The sequence below is a fragment of the Urocitellus parryii genome, chromosome 6 (assembly GCF_045843805.1).
Source record: "Urocitellus parryii isolate mUroPar1 chromosome 6, mUroPar1.hap1, whole genome shotgun sequence".
Lineage (NCBI taxonomy): Eukaryota > Metazoa > Chordata > Mammalia > Rodentia > Sciuridae > Urocitellus > Urocitellus parryii.
In genome coordinates, this window is record NC_135536.1 from 13,775,825 (window position 1) to 13,792,542 (window position 16,718).

At 36.3% G+C, this 16,718-nt stretch overlaps 1 protein-coding gene across 1 annotated transcript in view; it reads left to right on the forward strand.

Annotated features, from left to right (window-relative positions):
* Catsperb (catsper channel auxiliary subunit beta) overlaps window positions 1-16,718 on the forward strand; it is a 119,480-nt gene that overhangs the window by 54,309 nt on the left and 48,453 nt on the right. The window contains exons 10-13 of the mRNA XM_077800107.1: window positions 4,204-4,270; window positions 4,724-4,770; window positions 5,162-5,318; window positions 6,579-6,733. Coding sequence (XP_077656233.1) covers window positions 4,204-4,270; window positions 4,724-4,770; window positions 5,162-5,318; window positions 6,579-6,733 — 426 coding nt within the window. The remainder of the gene's footprint in view (window positions 1-4,203; window positions 4,271-4,723; window positions 4,771-5,161; window positions 5,319-6,578; window positions 6,734-16,718) is intronic.

A 16,718-nucleotide genomic window follows, 5' to 3' on the forward strand; every position in this document is an offset into this window, starting at 1 on the left:
TCAGTCTGTAGAAAGAAATGTCATGTTGCAAGGGAAATGAGAATTTCTGACATCTAAAAATTATTTTTTAATAGATGATACATTCATGTAATTAAAAACCGAAAAGTTATATAAAGACAAACTGAGAAGTCTCACTCCTGCCTACCTGTGTATACTCAGCCTGTTTTCCCTGTCCCTTACAAGTAAACATTCCATATGTTTTTAGTGTTTTTAATGTAAATTTAAATAATTTGGGCTATATATTTTTCTCAGGTTTCTTACACTACATACACATATACTACAGACATAACTTACTTTCTTCATTATTAATATAGCACAAGAAAAAGTCCATACTGGTTCATGAAGAATGACCTCTTTTCTTTCTTTTTTTTCCCCTTGTTTCTTTTTTATAGCTACAAGTATGCCAACTTATCAGGGTTTATTTAACCTGTCCCCAGTTGATGAATGCTTGTGTAATTTTCCACTTCTTTGCTGATACAATGTTGCTGTTGATAGTTTTGTTCCTATTAATTTTATGTGGCCAATATTGGTACAATGCACTTCTAAAACTTGGACTGGCAGAGTAAGGGGGAAATGCTTATGAAATATTTTTTAAATTTTTAAATTTCCATTTATAGAGGTTTTTACCATTTATAAGGATTTATAACAAATCCTATTGAAACAAAATATCTCAACAAATCTCAGGTGTGGTAGTGATAAAAGGAGGGAAATCCAAGTGTTCTGAAAACAGGGAGGTATTGGGGCTAGGGAGGAAAGAAAGGGAAAAGGTGAAATTATTCTTAAAGGTATAGGGATTTACCTTTGGATAAGACCTTTTGAGTAAAGATTGACTGGAGGAGGAAAGATGTCAGGCATGGGATATATGTGGCTTTGGGGGCAGTAGTTGAGTAGTTCATATTTGGTGATTTCTCCATTCAATAATTTTTTTTTAATCACTGACTATAATCTATGCTTGTTCGGACATGTGGTTATTTCACAGTGCCTAAGGTAAAGTCCCTATTCTTACATAGCTTAGCATTCTATTGAGGGAACTAGATCATAAATCAGTACACAAACAAATATATAATGAGATTTTTAGATAGTTGTAAGTGCTTAAACTAAAGCAGAATGAGAGAAAAATAGATTCAAGGGAAAACAATATTCTGTTTAAAAGAGGAGGGTTAGAGCATCCCTCTCCATAGAGGTGAAACTTTAGCAGCAGCTTGAATGACTTGAAAGAATAATTGACACAGCACATCCACACCCTGTGTAAAACTCTAAACTGGGAAATTGGCATGAGGCAAAATCTGTTACTTACTCACAAAAATGTGTTTAAATAGAAATAGAATGGACTTTGGGTCACTTCTTTAGGGATGGAATTCAAAGTCCTGTGAGATAACAAAATCCTTTGTGCCTGCTCACCTCCTTGAGCCATCTCTCCAGCCATGCCCAGATACTTGCCTTCCCTTAATGTGCCCACACTTCTCACAAATCAGGTCTCTTGCAGGACATATTTTATCTTCTTAGCATGCACTCCCTCTCACTCTTTCTGTTTCAGAAAATTTCTTCTCCTCTCCAGGAGTCCCTCACAAACCACCAGGGTACCCCTCCCGTGCACTCACAAAGCTCTCAGCACTGATTCCTATCGTTCGACTCCCTGTTTTGTCTGTGTAGACACCTGGTTAGTTCCAAGATTTTAGGTTCCAGGCCAAGGGCTATCTTGTTACTAATCAGTTACCACATTTCCTTGTACATGGGCAGTTTCAGTAAATATTTGATGAATCCATGAGTGAATAAATGACAGACTGAATTTAAATTTTGGCTAATTTATTACCATATAGCATATAACTTTGAATGAGTTGTATAACTCTCTGGATCTCAATTTCTTTGTTTTAAAATGGGCAAAAAAATATCTATCTCTTAGAAGTAAGGTAGTTAAATAAAAATCTTAGCATAGTACATAATATAGTGTAGCTGTTTTTTAAAAAAGATAGCCCACTCTAGTAAACATTTTACTGTCTATATATCCCATAACATCATTTTATAAAGCTCAAGAATAAATAATAAAATTTACTTTTTTAAAAAAGGTAGTTAGATTCTTTTCCAGTGCAGATAGCCAGGAACTTTCTGAAGACAAATGACAGAAGCCAAATTAAAGGTAATTTTAGCAAAGGAGAGAAAGTTATCTATTCATGTAAATATGGAATTCAAGGGATAAAGCTGGCTTCCAAACATGACTGGGTTCACTCCCTACCAGATATCTGGAGGACTCTGTCATTTCAACTTTTGGTCCTGTGCCGGGTTTCTGTTCTCACGACTAAAAGGCTCAGGGGTCACTCTAGTTAAACTGGGCTAATTGGTCTGCACGAAATAACCACACAGGAGACACAAATACCTTTTTCTTTGGGGTTACTGTGACGGCTCCTCTGACCTTAAGGGTCCACAGAAAGAGAGAGAGCGAGAGCACACGCTGACCCCTTTTATTGAGAAGCTATTCAAATGAGGCAAGGGGTCAGGTTTCAGGGGGCTGAGTCTGTCTTCATGATGTCCACTGTCAGCAGGTTGACTGACACCTGGGTAGACCACACCCAAGGGCACAGTAAGAGAAGGGGACACACACAAGGCACTTCCATGGAAGATTCTATCCTAAACAGGGCAAGGGGTTATATTACAAAGGAACAGGTGAGCATAGCTCCACCCATGGGGCTATAGCAAGACACATCCATTTCTGTGACTGAGCGCCTCAGCACCCAGCTGGGGAGTGTAACTCAGTCACCTGTAAGGTTGGCCTCCCACAGTCCTGCTTTCCTTTATGTTAGCCACCATGTTTGCAGAAACCAAATTAGCAATCCCAATAGGAATAAAGACACCCAAGCATCTTAAGGCTGATTTTCACGATTCACATGACTCAGATTATAAATTCATACCTAACCAATCCTGTGACTTTAGGTCAGACCTGGGTCATGAGCATATCCTGGGATTAAATTATCCCTAAGGTTAATCACAGGGCTGTTTGATTTCAAGTTGTTTTCTTTTTTAAATCCCAGAAGAATCTAAAAAGGCAGAAGAAGAATACAACTCTGGTTGGGGGGGGTGGGCAGGTGGGGTACCGGGGATTGAACTCAAGGGCACTTGCCCACTGAGCCACATCCCCAGCCCTATTTTGTATTTTATTTAGAGACGGGGTCTCACTGAGTTGCTTAATGCCTCACTATTGCTGAGGCTGGCTTTGAACTTGCTATCCTCCTGTCTTAGCCTCCTTAGCCACTGGGATTACAGGCATGTACCACTATGCCCAGGAGAAGAGAAATATTTCAAGGCCCAATAAAGATTTTATATTAACTGCCCAGATATTATAATGATAATTACTATATCCTGCAAATCTGAAGATTTATCTGAGAACTCAAAAAGTTTTATTTGATTATAATACCTGAACTTGAATGGCAGTAGAACACCAAATATATTGTTGTCTGTTTCATCTTATAAGACCTTCTGTTTGTTTCTTACCATTTTTTATTGAGCCATATTTCACATACCATAAACTTTATATTTTTAAATTGTATAATTCCACGTTGTTTTGTATTTTTACAGAGTTGTCTAACCATCACCACAATTTTAGAATATTTAAAAGGTTTTTATGCACAGATGATATAGATGTTATTACTGTGTCTATAAAAGTGTAAGAAAGTCTCCCTGTGTCTCAACAATAATTTGAAAGTCAGAATCTTCTTGTAACAGAATCATCTCAAATTGCATATAAGGAATACCCAGTGCATACCATCTCACTTCCTTTGAAGCTTCTCTCATGACCAATTTTCAATACCTTTTTCTTGCTGCTACTTGCTGCACTCAGGCATCCGTGAAGGCTCCTTAAACCCAGCTGCAGCTAATGCGGAATGAAAGATAAACCCTTTATGACAGACTAAGGGCAGATGCTAGCTTCAGAAAGATGGGTCATAGACAATAGCATCTTCAATAATGCAAACTAAGTCGTGCAATTTCTCCTCTTTGTATTCCTTTTTTTGCTTGTATTGTTCAAAATCTGCATTCTAGCTTCTTATTTTCATTCTACAACCTTTTAGTTCATTTGCATGCAGTTTTCCTCTCTATTTGCCTCCCATCCCTGAACTATCAAACCTTGGAATTTTTTGGTAAGTTTTTTTTTTTTTGTAGCTTAAGTCTACATGTTACTTAAGTGATATTTTCATTTATTTATTTTTATAGGTTGATTATATCAAAGGAAAATTATGGTATAATGAAAGATGTTTTGCCAACAAAGAACATTTTGAAGGTAAATTTTAGTTAACTATATATTAACAGGTTTTTTCAATATAGATGATATATAGAGATTAAATAAAATGGCATACATCAAAATAAAATAAAATGTAAAGATAAGTTTGATTTATATAAATTAATGGCCTAAAATAAAGGGAAAAACTAATTTAAATTTGAGACAATAGACACACCTGCAAAAAAATCTGTATTTGAGTATAAGTTGATAACACATCCTTGATATTTATTTTTTAATTGTAGTTGGACACAATACCTTTTTTATTAATTTATTTTTATGTGTTGCTGAAGATCAAACCCAGGGCCTTGCACTTGCTAGGCAAGCACTCTGCTGCTGAGCCACAACCCCAGCCCAACATCTATTATTTTTTGAAGACTATTTTATTAACACTAACCCTTCTAGTTCTAGAAATATATATGCTATTCATAAATCCTATACCTTTATATTTTATAGTTGATTATATTACTATCACCTTTGACAGAAATAGGACTCTAAGTGAGGTATGATATTAAATATTTTAAAAGGTAAGAATTTTTGTTATGCATGATTTCATGGGTAGTTATTAGTCCAAAAAATGGAATTTATGTGGTGAAATGCTTAGCAATCAGTCACTCTATACTCCCAGTGGTGGGTCTGATTATCTTTAATAGCAGTTCCCTAACTGTGTTAAATCTAGGTCTACACAATGATTCTTGACAAATAATTTGTACCAGAAAGAGATGCTTTGCAATATTTCCTGGATTCATCTCCCTTAGAAAAGAAGCAAAGACTTTGAAGATTTAAACATTTGATTTGTAATTAGTTAGGGCAACACAATGGTTCATTAGTTTATTTTACTATGATGACTTACATTTCTAAAACAGCATTAACTTTTCCCTTCTCTTTTTATAGTCGAGCTCTTGTTTTTTTGGTAAGGAACCATTTGTTGAATGGTTTCCTTGCTTTCCTGACCAAGATAGAATAGCAACTTATATGAGCTCAAATGTGTTAACATTTCTAATGGACCAAGAGCATGATGCTGGAGTTTACCTCTTATACGACAAGGTAGGTTTAATAGCCCAGGTGATTGCTCGTGACACTCCCACAATGCAAATTTACCTTATCAAAAGCTATCTCTAAATTCTTGTTATCTTTAGCCATAGAACATGATAAAATTGGCTACAGCAAAATTATTTACAATGAAGAATACAGTTTGACACTTTAGAGATTCATCACCTCTGATTGTTTCATTTGATGACGGTGGAAACCATGATGCTAATGGCAGAGTGATGAATCGCAATTAGTTCTCCAGGAGAATATAAGCTGATAGTTTTTTCCTTATAAATTTAAGGTTCCATAAAGTGGTTAGTTAAGATGTGCAGACAATAGGACCTGTTGCCACATGTCTATGTTTTCTATTCCAAAGGTCCTTAATCCTTGTGATATTAATAGGAGGGGAAAAAACCTGTTAGTTTACACATGCAGTGTTCATTTATATGAGAGAAACTCAGTGATGAGTAATTTCAAGGGTGGCTAAAATGGGGGGATGATAGTTTAATAGGTAAAGGTGAGTGGAAAAACATACCCCCAAATATGCCACTTTGGTGTCAAGATAATTTTAAGCTGAACGATATTGAGATTCAATTGATGCATTTGTTTGGGGAAAACAGATGACTGGTTTTCAAGAGAATAACAGGAGATAAGAAGGTTAGATAACGTTTGTCCATCTAGGTATCTCCCACAAGGGTAGGTTTTATTTTCAGTTTCTTTTCTGGGAGTAGATCTGCTCTAAAGAAAAGTTTATGACAGTCATTTCCCAGAAGTTGCTTTTAGTCAGAAAAGGAAGCTCTGAGAAAGGTTTTCCTTCTGCATCAGTTGAATTCCAAAAGTCTCTTTAGCTTAAAATTATTCCAAAGTGATGTATTTTGGGATGTCATAGTCTGATCCCCTTCAAGATCATGATATGAGAAAATTAGGATATGACTCAGGCATCCACACTTTGGGCATGAGAGTTATAAGCACAGTCTGCTTATAACTCTCATGATTCTGTCTGCCAGGTTCAGGAAAAATTCTATAAACTCTCTGTGCCATTGATTATAAAATTTTAGACAAATTATTTTTGCCTCCTAAACTTAATTTCAACACTGTAAAATGGAGGGCAGTGGAGTAAAGAAATATCAGTGATTGCTAATCCTTCCAGTTCTATACTATGTTGAGAGGTATGTCCCTATCTTATTCAAAATCTAAGAACAGGTCTAAAGTTTGTAATGTGGACTAGTAATAATGATCAAATTCTTACAAATTCCTGATATTGTATTTATTTAGCTAGAGAAAACTACCATTGCCTCTGTGAATGCCATATCCAAGAACAACCCAAATTCCACACCAAAGTTTCCACCTTTCCTATTTCCTCCCTCGTTTTCTTCTCCTGTTGGAATGGTATTTCATCCACGAAGCCACTTTTTGTATGCTTATGGCAATCAGGTATGTGCACATGAAATTTATCCCTCTAGTAGAGGGGTAAATCACATAACTTATTAGGGGTAAATCGTTCTTTAAGTTACTCTGTGCTGAGTGATTGGACCTAAAGAAGTCACCCGTGATCAGGGAGGTGGAAATGAAGAGGAAAGATGATTTATTGACTACTTACTATGTATTAAGCTTGGTGTTTAGTGCTTGCTGTCAGCTTTTACCTTTTTATCAGTTCACTGTTGACTAGCAGATAAAAATAATCTGGGGATGTACCCCAGTGGGAGAGTGCTTGTCCAGCATTTGTGAGTCTCTGGGTTCAATCCCCAGTACTGCAAAAAAAAAAAAAATTAAAAGCAGTCATAGATAGACCAGATTTCTTCTTAATTTTGACAGTTATAATACATTTCTTCCCAACTCTTTTGCCATTAACAGACTAAAAGTATATATATATACTAAAAGTATATATATATAAAAGTGTATATATATACACTTTTATATATATGTATTATTTATAAAATATATAAATAATATATATATATATATATATATATACATACTTAGTATATACACTTAGTATCTTAGTATATACATCTGGTATTTCTGGCATTTAACATTGACCTTTCTTTATTTGCTTTATCTAAGCATGACTTTCTGACTCTGTTGTTCTTTAAGTTCCTCCCAATAGCATGCTCTATCCTCTGGCCTCCCATCATTCAGTTCTGTACCAGTAACTTGAAAAAAAAAAACTTGATAAAGGAGATTTTATAACACCTATGGGATATCAGGCAGTTCAAAAGTAAAGAGTACAGGAGCTGGAGTTGTAGCTCAGCGGTAGAGCGCTTGCCTTACACGTGTGAGGCACTAGATTTAGTTCTCAGCACCAGATATAAATAAATAAAGGTATGTGTCCATCTACAACTAAAAATATTAAAATATTTAAAAATTTAAAAAATAAAAAAAGTACTGCTGGAGGGGCTGGGGTTGTGGCTCAGTGGTAGAGCGCTTGCCTAGCACATGTGAGGCACTGGGTTCGATTCTCAGTATCACATATAAATAAGTAAATAAAATAAATGTCTATCAACAACTAAAAATTATTAAAAAAAATAAAGAGCACAAAGTCACATTAAGTAAAGGTCAGAACTAAGAAACACTGCAGCAGTGACTTCCAATGAGAACAACAGATTCAACTTCTTTTTTTATTTTTAAAATAAAATAAAAAATTTTTTTAAATAAAATAAAAATTTAAATATTTTAAAATAAAATAAAAATTTCTTATTTTATTTTATTTTTTATTTTTTTTAGTTATACATGACTAAAATATATTTTGAAATTTTATTCAACAATGGAGTACATCTTATTCTAATTAGAATCCCAGTTCAAATTCAGTTTCTTAGTGAAGTTTCTCAAACATTCTGTGGAAGTAAAAATTATGATGACTTCAGTTTGGTCAAGAGAGAGCAAGTTTCTCTGTGACTCAGGGATTGCATTTGAAGGTTGCAGTTTTACCTCATAGATACAAATTCCTCAATCTTTAACTTCCAAGTAAAAAAATGCTATTTAGTTAGAATGTGCATTTTGGAAGCAAGTAGGTCTATAAAACAAAATCTAAGGTAATGCTCTCAAAAGGATGCTCAAAAGCATGCTGGTGTATCATTATAACAGACTCATGGTCTATAAACTCAGTGTTCACCCTGAATTTTTACAAATAGCTTAGGTACTTGAAAAGTATAAGATCAGTAGAAGTCTTATCACTTCTGTACAGGGCTTTGGAAATGATGTACAAAGGCTGGATTATGGTATAGGAGAAAAATATGGATATGGAATCTATCCATTGAAACTTACCAAAAGCCTTTTTAGTATATCAGGTAAACACCCTTTAATTCTAACCTTTTTGATGCTGTGATGGTTTCTGGCAGGCTATTTTAAATATAAGCACCTACCTGTTGTCACTTCCTAACAAAGTCCTGAGGAGTTCTTTGTTGATATTGAAAACAGCTCTTTCAGCTGAGTAATGGTTGTGATTGTTTATGGCAGTCAGGTGCATACACATGAAATTTCACACTCTAGTAATGGTGTCACTTCTTTTATGCTGAGTGGTTATATCTTAGTTAAAGAATGGAGTCACTCTGAGGTTCAGGGAGGTGGAAAGCCTACTGGAAGGAGAATGACAGGACAAGAATTAGACCAGTGCATACAAACAAATCCTTTACAAAGTTTTGTGGAAAAGTGAAGTAGTGAAATGGGCAATGTTTAAAGAGAAAATGGAGTTCAAGAGAATAGGTTTTTTTTTAAATGTATAGGAATAGGGAGGACCACCCCTTAAAATGGTGGCGCAGTGCTGAGAGAGGAACCATGTGCCAAGAGTTTTAGCATGTCACTTGCTGTGGGGACAGAAGATCATGAGAGCACAGATATCTGGTTTCAAGTCCAAAGTGAGCCCTGTACCTCCTATCACTGAGTACCACAAGCTAGAGGAAGACCCCTTCAGGGTATCCATAGCACTTGGACTTGATGCATTGCCTGCATCTGTTGGGGTTCTCTTTATCCTGACCAACAAGTATGGTTGATGGGTCTAAATTTGGAATGATGAGTCCCTCAGCTAAAATCAGCAGTGAAGGAGACTCAGCCAGCCCACTGCTCCATATCAACCACAGCATCGCCCCACCCTCATCTCTTGATGCCAGGCCCAACGTGGTAGTCATTAGCATGACCTGCATTCCAATTAAAATTGAGAACCCCTAGGTTTTAGAGACACAGCAGCCACAAGTCTCACATATGTTTCAGAGAAATTATGTTTAATCCCATAAAACTTCACAGACATTAAAAGACTCTTAACCATGTCATCCGTGTTGAGGATGTTAATGTTTATTTCAGCAAAGTATGTCATGGCTTTTAAAAACTCCTTTTAAGTCTTCTAGTTTTGATGTCACATTGTAGGCTGGGCTCTCTGTGAGGCTGAAAGCTCTAGGCATTGTTCTTTTTGGATCCGAGAATGCACAGTAGAAACTACAGGAGCCACCAGTATCCCCTATATACTTTAATGCCACTGAGATGGGCACTTCCATCGGCCACTGACAGGGCTGCCCCTTCCTCCAATCATCACCATGTTCCTTTTTGGTTTTTTTCCCCCGACCTGTGAAGCAGCTCCTACCACCATCTACCACCAATAAAGAGAATTCTAAAACTATGTGCCAGGGGCCATCTTTTAAACAAAACTAGCTATTCTCTTGCTTTACTAAAACAATCCAGTTGCCACAGGAAAGCCTGATACATTCCAGCTGTGCTGCAGCCTCACGTTTCCACTTGGAAGTATGGGGTCTCCCTGTTCTTCCTAGAACAATGTGCTGTTCTCTTGGAACCTCATCACCCTGCAACTCCAGTGGAGAAGAGTCACAGACAGCACCCAAGCAGAGGGAGAGATGGCAGGGTAAGAAGAAGAGGAGCCAGGCCCAAGTGTTGGCACAGCGTAGGTCTCAGAGAGAAGAATGGAAACCAATCCTTATTTTATTTGTTCATTTATTTTTGGTGGAGAAAAATCATACTCTTTTTATAGGTACACTTACCCACTCCTTCCTCTGCTCCCTGGAATGGCTCATGGTGAGTGTGACTGTAGAAAATTCCTTGGAACAGGTGTTTCTCCAGGATCCTCTTTAGCTCCTAGAGCTGAATAAGCTTTGTCTGTAAGAAGTCTTGCCTGTTAACTTTCCATCCTACGAGGACCCCAAGGGACCAAGGGAATCAAGGAATAAGATCCTTCTTGCTAGTCCATTGTTATAGTGTGGAAATGAGGTATCTCCAAAAAGCTCCTGTTAATGCAAGAAAATTCAGAAGTAATTTGATTGGATTGTGAGTGCTGTGACCTAATCAGTCCAACCTAGTTTCAATGACTGGGGAATTACTATAGGCAGGTGAGGCATGGCTGGAGGAAATGGATCACTGGGAATGTGCTCTGGAAGGGTGCATCTTCCCTGTGAGCCCCCCCACCCTGTTTCCTTGCTGCCACAAGGGAAGCAACTTCCCTTCACTGCACCCTTCCACCATGATGTGCTGTCTCACCTTAGACCCAGAGCAATGGAGTAGGCCATCTATGGACTAAGACCTCTGAAACCATGAGCCCCAAATAAACTTTCCCTCCTATAAGTTGTTTTTGTCAGTATTTTGGTCATAGTGATGAAAAGCATCCATGATCCTGGGATTGCTTTCTTTTTCCACTTCCACTTATTCTTGACTAGAGAACTTTTAGGACCTAGTGGACTCACCATTTTAAGAACAAGATGAGTTAAAGGGGAAGTGAAGTAAAAATTGCCCTTCTCCAGCCCCTCTTGTGATACCTGTTCTCTGATCAATCTGTATGTTTACTTTGTTCACTTTAATCCATGCCTTACTCCAGAGTCACCCTTTCCCAATAAAGGCAGTAGTTTACCCTATTTTTTAACTTGATTTGCTGGGGAGATAGAAAGGGGTGACTGTCCTTGATTGATAGGAAAGGCACATTTGTGCGGCCTAAGACCCTCCCAGATTTGCTTACATGTTGGCTAAGTAGACTTGTGGCTTAGTTCAGCTCTCTCTACACGCACTGGGGTTCCCAATGCATGAAAGCAGGTTAGAATGTCTTTATGGTGATGAACAAGGAACAGGGAGCAACCCATGGGTGGTACTTGGAAAAATATGGTAGTTTTTATGACCCAATGTATTTGGGGGACAGTGTTGCATAGCAACAGAAAATAGATTCTATGCCTTTGGCAATTTTACCTGGGAATTAAGAATCCTACCTAGAGGTTTATTCCCTGGATCCTGTGGATGATGCTTCTTCATGTGAGGTTCCCAGCCTGACTCTATAGATGCTCCCATAGAATTCAAAAATGGTAAGCTTTCCAAATTCTTTCCCAGTATCCAGGGTGACCTCCTCAGCACCAGAGTTTCTAGAATTTCACCTGGGGCTTCAGGTTTTCTCCAGGGCCTCAAGGCATGTTTATGTAGTCCCTCCAGCTCCCCTCATGTGCTCCCCATTGCTCCATGTGAGGCTGTTTCCCATCATTCCCTGTCAGCCCCTTAAGTATAGGCCTTCTTCCAAGCATAGCTTTAGGGAGTAAGCTTGAGGACGACGTTCTTTTATTATTGTAAACCATCACCTCCTTTCCAGCCTCCCAGACTCCATCCATCCCTGCATCTTTTATTCTGCCATTTTCCTCACCTTGTGCTATGACAATGGGGTGTTATTTCCAGAGAGGCTTATGAGAGCATTCAGTTTATGGTTTCTTATAAACACTTTATTGTCTAATGAAAAAAATATAGGAATAATCATGCTATGTGCTGATGGGAATTATTCAACAGAGGGGAAAATCAATTAAGAAGAAAGAGAAAAGGAGAGGCAAATCTGTTGAAGTGATGCTTTTAAATAAATAAAACAAAATGGTATATATGCACTAGTGGAGAGACCAGCCTTAGATAGTAGTTCAGACATTAGAGTGAAAAATGGAGGAGGAATATTGGGAATTTAGGGAAAGAATACAGAGTAAAATGTCACAGAAAAAAAATAGTAATGAATTGACTAAGGCAATGCAATGTGATTGCTGGTACCTTTTACTCATTAGCTAAAAGTATGACCACTTCAGCTATACTGATACTCTTCTCTATGGTCAATTATGGGGGTACACACATAGTGGAGGAAACAGAGAGTTGTGTTTAACCATGATTGAAGCTTTATCAAGAAATTAAGAAGTAAAATGGAGTATATAAGGGAATGAAATAGTACAAAGAAAAAAAGAAAGTGAAGGCATGAATTTTGGAAAGTAGTAAATAAAACTTTCTTTGAAAAATATATGATTATCTACACAGAAAACCTAAAAGATACATACAAATTACTAGAACAAACAAAAGAATTAAGCAGTGTGGAAGAAAAAATTAATTGCATTTCTACACATGACCAACAAATTGGAAAGCATAATTTTCAAGATACTATGTACATTAACAAAAACAAAGAACAGGGTTGGTGTGGTTGCTCAGTGGTAGAGCACTTGCCTGACATATTTGAGGCACTAGGTTCAGTTCTCAACACCATGTATAAATAAATAAAGTTCCTTCAGCAACTAAAATATTTAAAAAAAAACTCACACAAAATTATAAGGTACTTAAGAATAAATCTAAGAAAAGATTTCCAAGACACATATATACAAAATTATAAACTTCACTGAAAGACATTTAAAATTCTGTCAACAAATGGGCATAAACATGTTTGTGGACAGGAAAATTCGCAGTCCTTTAATATCAATTCTCTCTTAAATTAATCTATAGATCTAATACAACTCTAATCAAAATCCCAACAAGATTTGTCATAGAGTTTAAGTGTATACAGTAAACTGAGAATAGTCAAGACACTTACAAAGAAAATAAAGAGGAAGAATTGGCACTGGGTATTAATGCATTTTATTTTATTTTTTTTTTAAAGAGAGAGTGAGAGAGGAGAGAGAGAGAGAGAGAGAGAGAATTTTTTTAATATTTATTTTTTTTTTAGTTCTCGGCGGACACAACATCTTTGTTGGTATGTGGTGCTGAGGATCGAACCCGGGCCGCACGCATGCCAGGCGAGCGCGCTACCGCTTGAGCCACATCCCCAGCCCATATTAATGCATTTTAAAAAACAAGTAATTATGATGTGATTTTGGCTAGGGAACAGAAAAAATTGGCTGACAGAAAGAACTAACAATCCCACAAGCACAACCATTCATATATGGAGAATTGATAAAGGCCCAAGAGGCATTACAATTGAAGAGGAAATAGGCACTGATCAAAATGGGATGGGAAGAATTGGCCATAAATACAGAAAACATGAACTGCATCCCTGCATCTCAACATACATCCTGATAGATAAATAATTCAAATATCCAAATTTTAGAGGAAAATATAAGTGCCTATCTTTCTGAAATCAAGGTAGAGAAAGCATTTTAAAACAAGGCTCAAAAGTACTAACCATAAAAAGTATTAATAAATAAGGTCATTGTCATTCAAAAGAAGACTTCTGGGACTGAGGGTAATTCTCAGTGGTAGAGCACATGCTTAGCACATGCAAAACTTAGCATTTTCAATTCTTAGCAGCACACACACACACACACAAATTCTGGGTCAGCAAGAAGGCAAATGAAGGGATGGGAGGAAAGAATCAGTATTACTTTATTTTAAGATAGTCACACTACCCAGGAAGCTATATAACATTACTTGAAAGTGAATAGAGATTAGCCCACTTTCAAACTGCTTTAAAAAGTTTTTTAAAAGAAAATAAGTGATATACTAATAAAGGAGAGAAAATGGAATCCTATAAAAAATTAAATTAAAACCACAAAAGATGGGAAATGAGTGAAAGGCAAAGTTGGAACAAAGCAACAAAGAGAAAATAGTAACAAATATGATAGATCATTGCACTTTTTCAACAATCACTGTCAACATCAGAGTTCTAACTACACCAATCCAAAGTCATAGATTATCAGAGTGATCTAAAAAAAGACTCAATTATAAGTTGTCTATGAGAAACCCAACTGGAATAAACATTGAGGAGTGATGTAGTTCACAAGTAAACAGGGAAATACAAATCAAGAGTGCAATATGCTGTTGTTTTCAGCTATATTATTTGGCGAAGCTCATTCTGATGATACAAAATGTTTAAGAGAATGTGGAGCAGCCAGATCTCTTATTTACTGCAGATGGAATAAATTACAACTATTTTGCAAAGCAATATGGTGTTATTATCCTGTAAATTTGAACAGTTGCATATTCTATGACCCATAGATATCACTTTTAGCAAAGGAAACACATACATGAATAGATATTTTTAGACATTCATCTGGCACTGTTAGCAATAGCATTAAATAATGAAAAACAATCCAGATGCCTAGTAGGAAAATGAATAAGTAAAGTTTATTCATGTAGGGAATTATTACACAGCAATGGAAAAACAAATAAAAGCACTCAGTTCATATATGTATATATTATATATAATATGTATATATAATAATATATAATATATATTTTATCTATAATCACACAATATGTGTAATTATCCAACATGTATAATTATAAGTAAATAATTGGGGGGAAGAAGTAAGTTCTAGAGGATGAGATATGGGGTAACTGTTTTAGTCAGGTTTTTCATGGCTGTGATCAAAAGACCTGATGAGAACAGTTTTAGAGGAGGAAAAGTTTATTTGGAGGCTCACAGTTTCAGAAGTACAGATGTAATCCCCTATACAGATGGGGTTAAGACTCTCATAACCCAATCACTTCACCTCTAAACCTTCTTGCATTGCCGCATACATGAGCTTTTGGAGGACACCTCACATCCAAACCATAACATTAACTATATAAAGAGAAAAAAATAAGTAAAATAAATCAATGTATTTTGAAGACACATGTGCTAATTTTTTATATGAAGGGAATGAAAAACAAAAAAGTCAGGATATTGTGTATCTCTGAAGGAGAAGGCAGGGAAACCAGATTGAAGAGAAACACATAGATTTCATGTAAATTACTAACAATATGCCAGTTCCTAAGTTGGGGGTCTCGGTTATATATGTTCATTATATGATTAAATGAGTAATATAAAGAACATATTAGTGCACCATGCATGGATCAATAATTTTTTGTTTGTTTTTTAGTTGTAGTTGGACACAATATGTTTATTTTATTTTTATGTGGTACTGAGGATCAAACCCAGAGCCCCGCATGTGCTAAGCAGGCACTCGATCACTGAGCCATAACCCAAGCCCCAGCATGGATCAATAATTTTAAATATATAGAGAAACTGCAATGAGATGTCACTTTTTTCATTCAAGTAATCAATAAAAATTAAAAATAAATATTTGTTATCAAATATTGATGAAATCTTGGGAAATAAATATTCTTACACACTACTGGTGGGAACATAAACTAGTTCAGCAAAATTAAGAATCATTTTGTTAGTATATATTAAAATTATAGAAATACATCTAGCATCTGATTTGTCAACTCAACTTTTTAGTACTGATCTAGATATATAGCAGGCAGTACAAGGAGGCAGATAAGTGAATTTCCACTGCAATATTGTTTATAACAGTGAAAATTTTGGTACAACCAAACCTAACCCTAACCCTAACCCTAACCCTAAATATAAATGTGTATATAATATATCCACAAACTGGATACTAGGTCATAGAACAGAGACAATGGAGGTCCACAAGAGCTAACAAAATGAGAGCTATTGTTGAGTGGTAAATGTAACTTCTAAAATATCAAGCACAGAAACGTCAGACTTTCAACAAATTATTCAAGGTCTGGGATTCTGGCTCAGTGGTAGAGTGCTTGCCTAGCATGTGTGAGGCACTGGGTTTGATTCTCAGCACCGCATATAAATAAATGAATAAAATAAAGATCCATCAACAACTAAAATAATATCCTTTAAAAAACAAATTATCCAAAGCACCTTCTCCCACACACTCCTCCCCACTACCCTGCTCACAAACCCAGTAACATGCAGGGTCCAAAGAGTGGGAAATGGAAACCCACATATCAAATGTTTAGGATTGTGGACTGTGCTACACCAGCAAGGTGCACTGCATCCTGAATGATAGGAGTATGTGCATTTGTAACATTCAGACCCACTCGGCATGCAGGATACCTCATGCTCAAGTTCAAAGGTGAACCACACCCAGGCACCCTCCTACCCTTCTCCTATCACAAAATAAAATCAGGACTATTCACTTCTACTGGTATATACACATATATGTAAGTGTAACTGTATAGAATTTTCAAATTGATAACAGGTTGCTTCTGGAAAAAGATAGAGGCGACCAGGATTATATCTTAAGAGAAGACCACAATGTAAACAGAGTAGGTAGTGGTCTAAAATAGTTCGGCTCATTTATAAAGCTTTAAATTTTAAGGAAAAAACATCCACTTTTGGTCATAGCTTGTTAACTAAAATTAATGTTAAAAAAGAGATTCAAACACCAAAAATCTTCACTTGAAT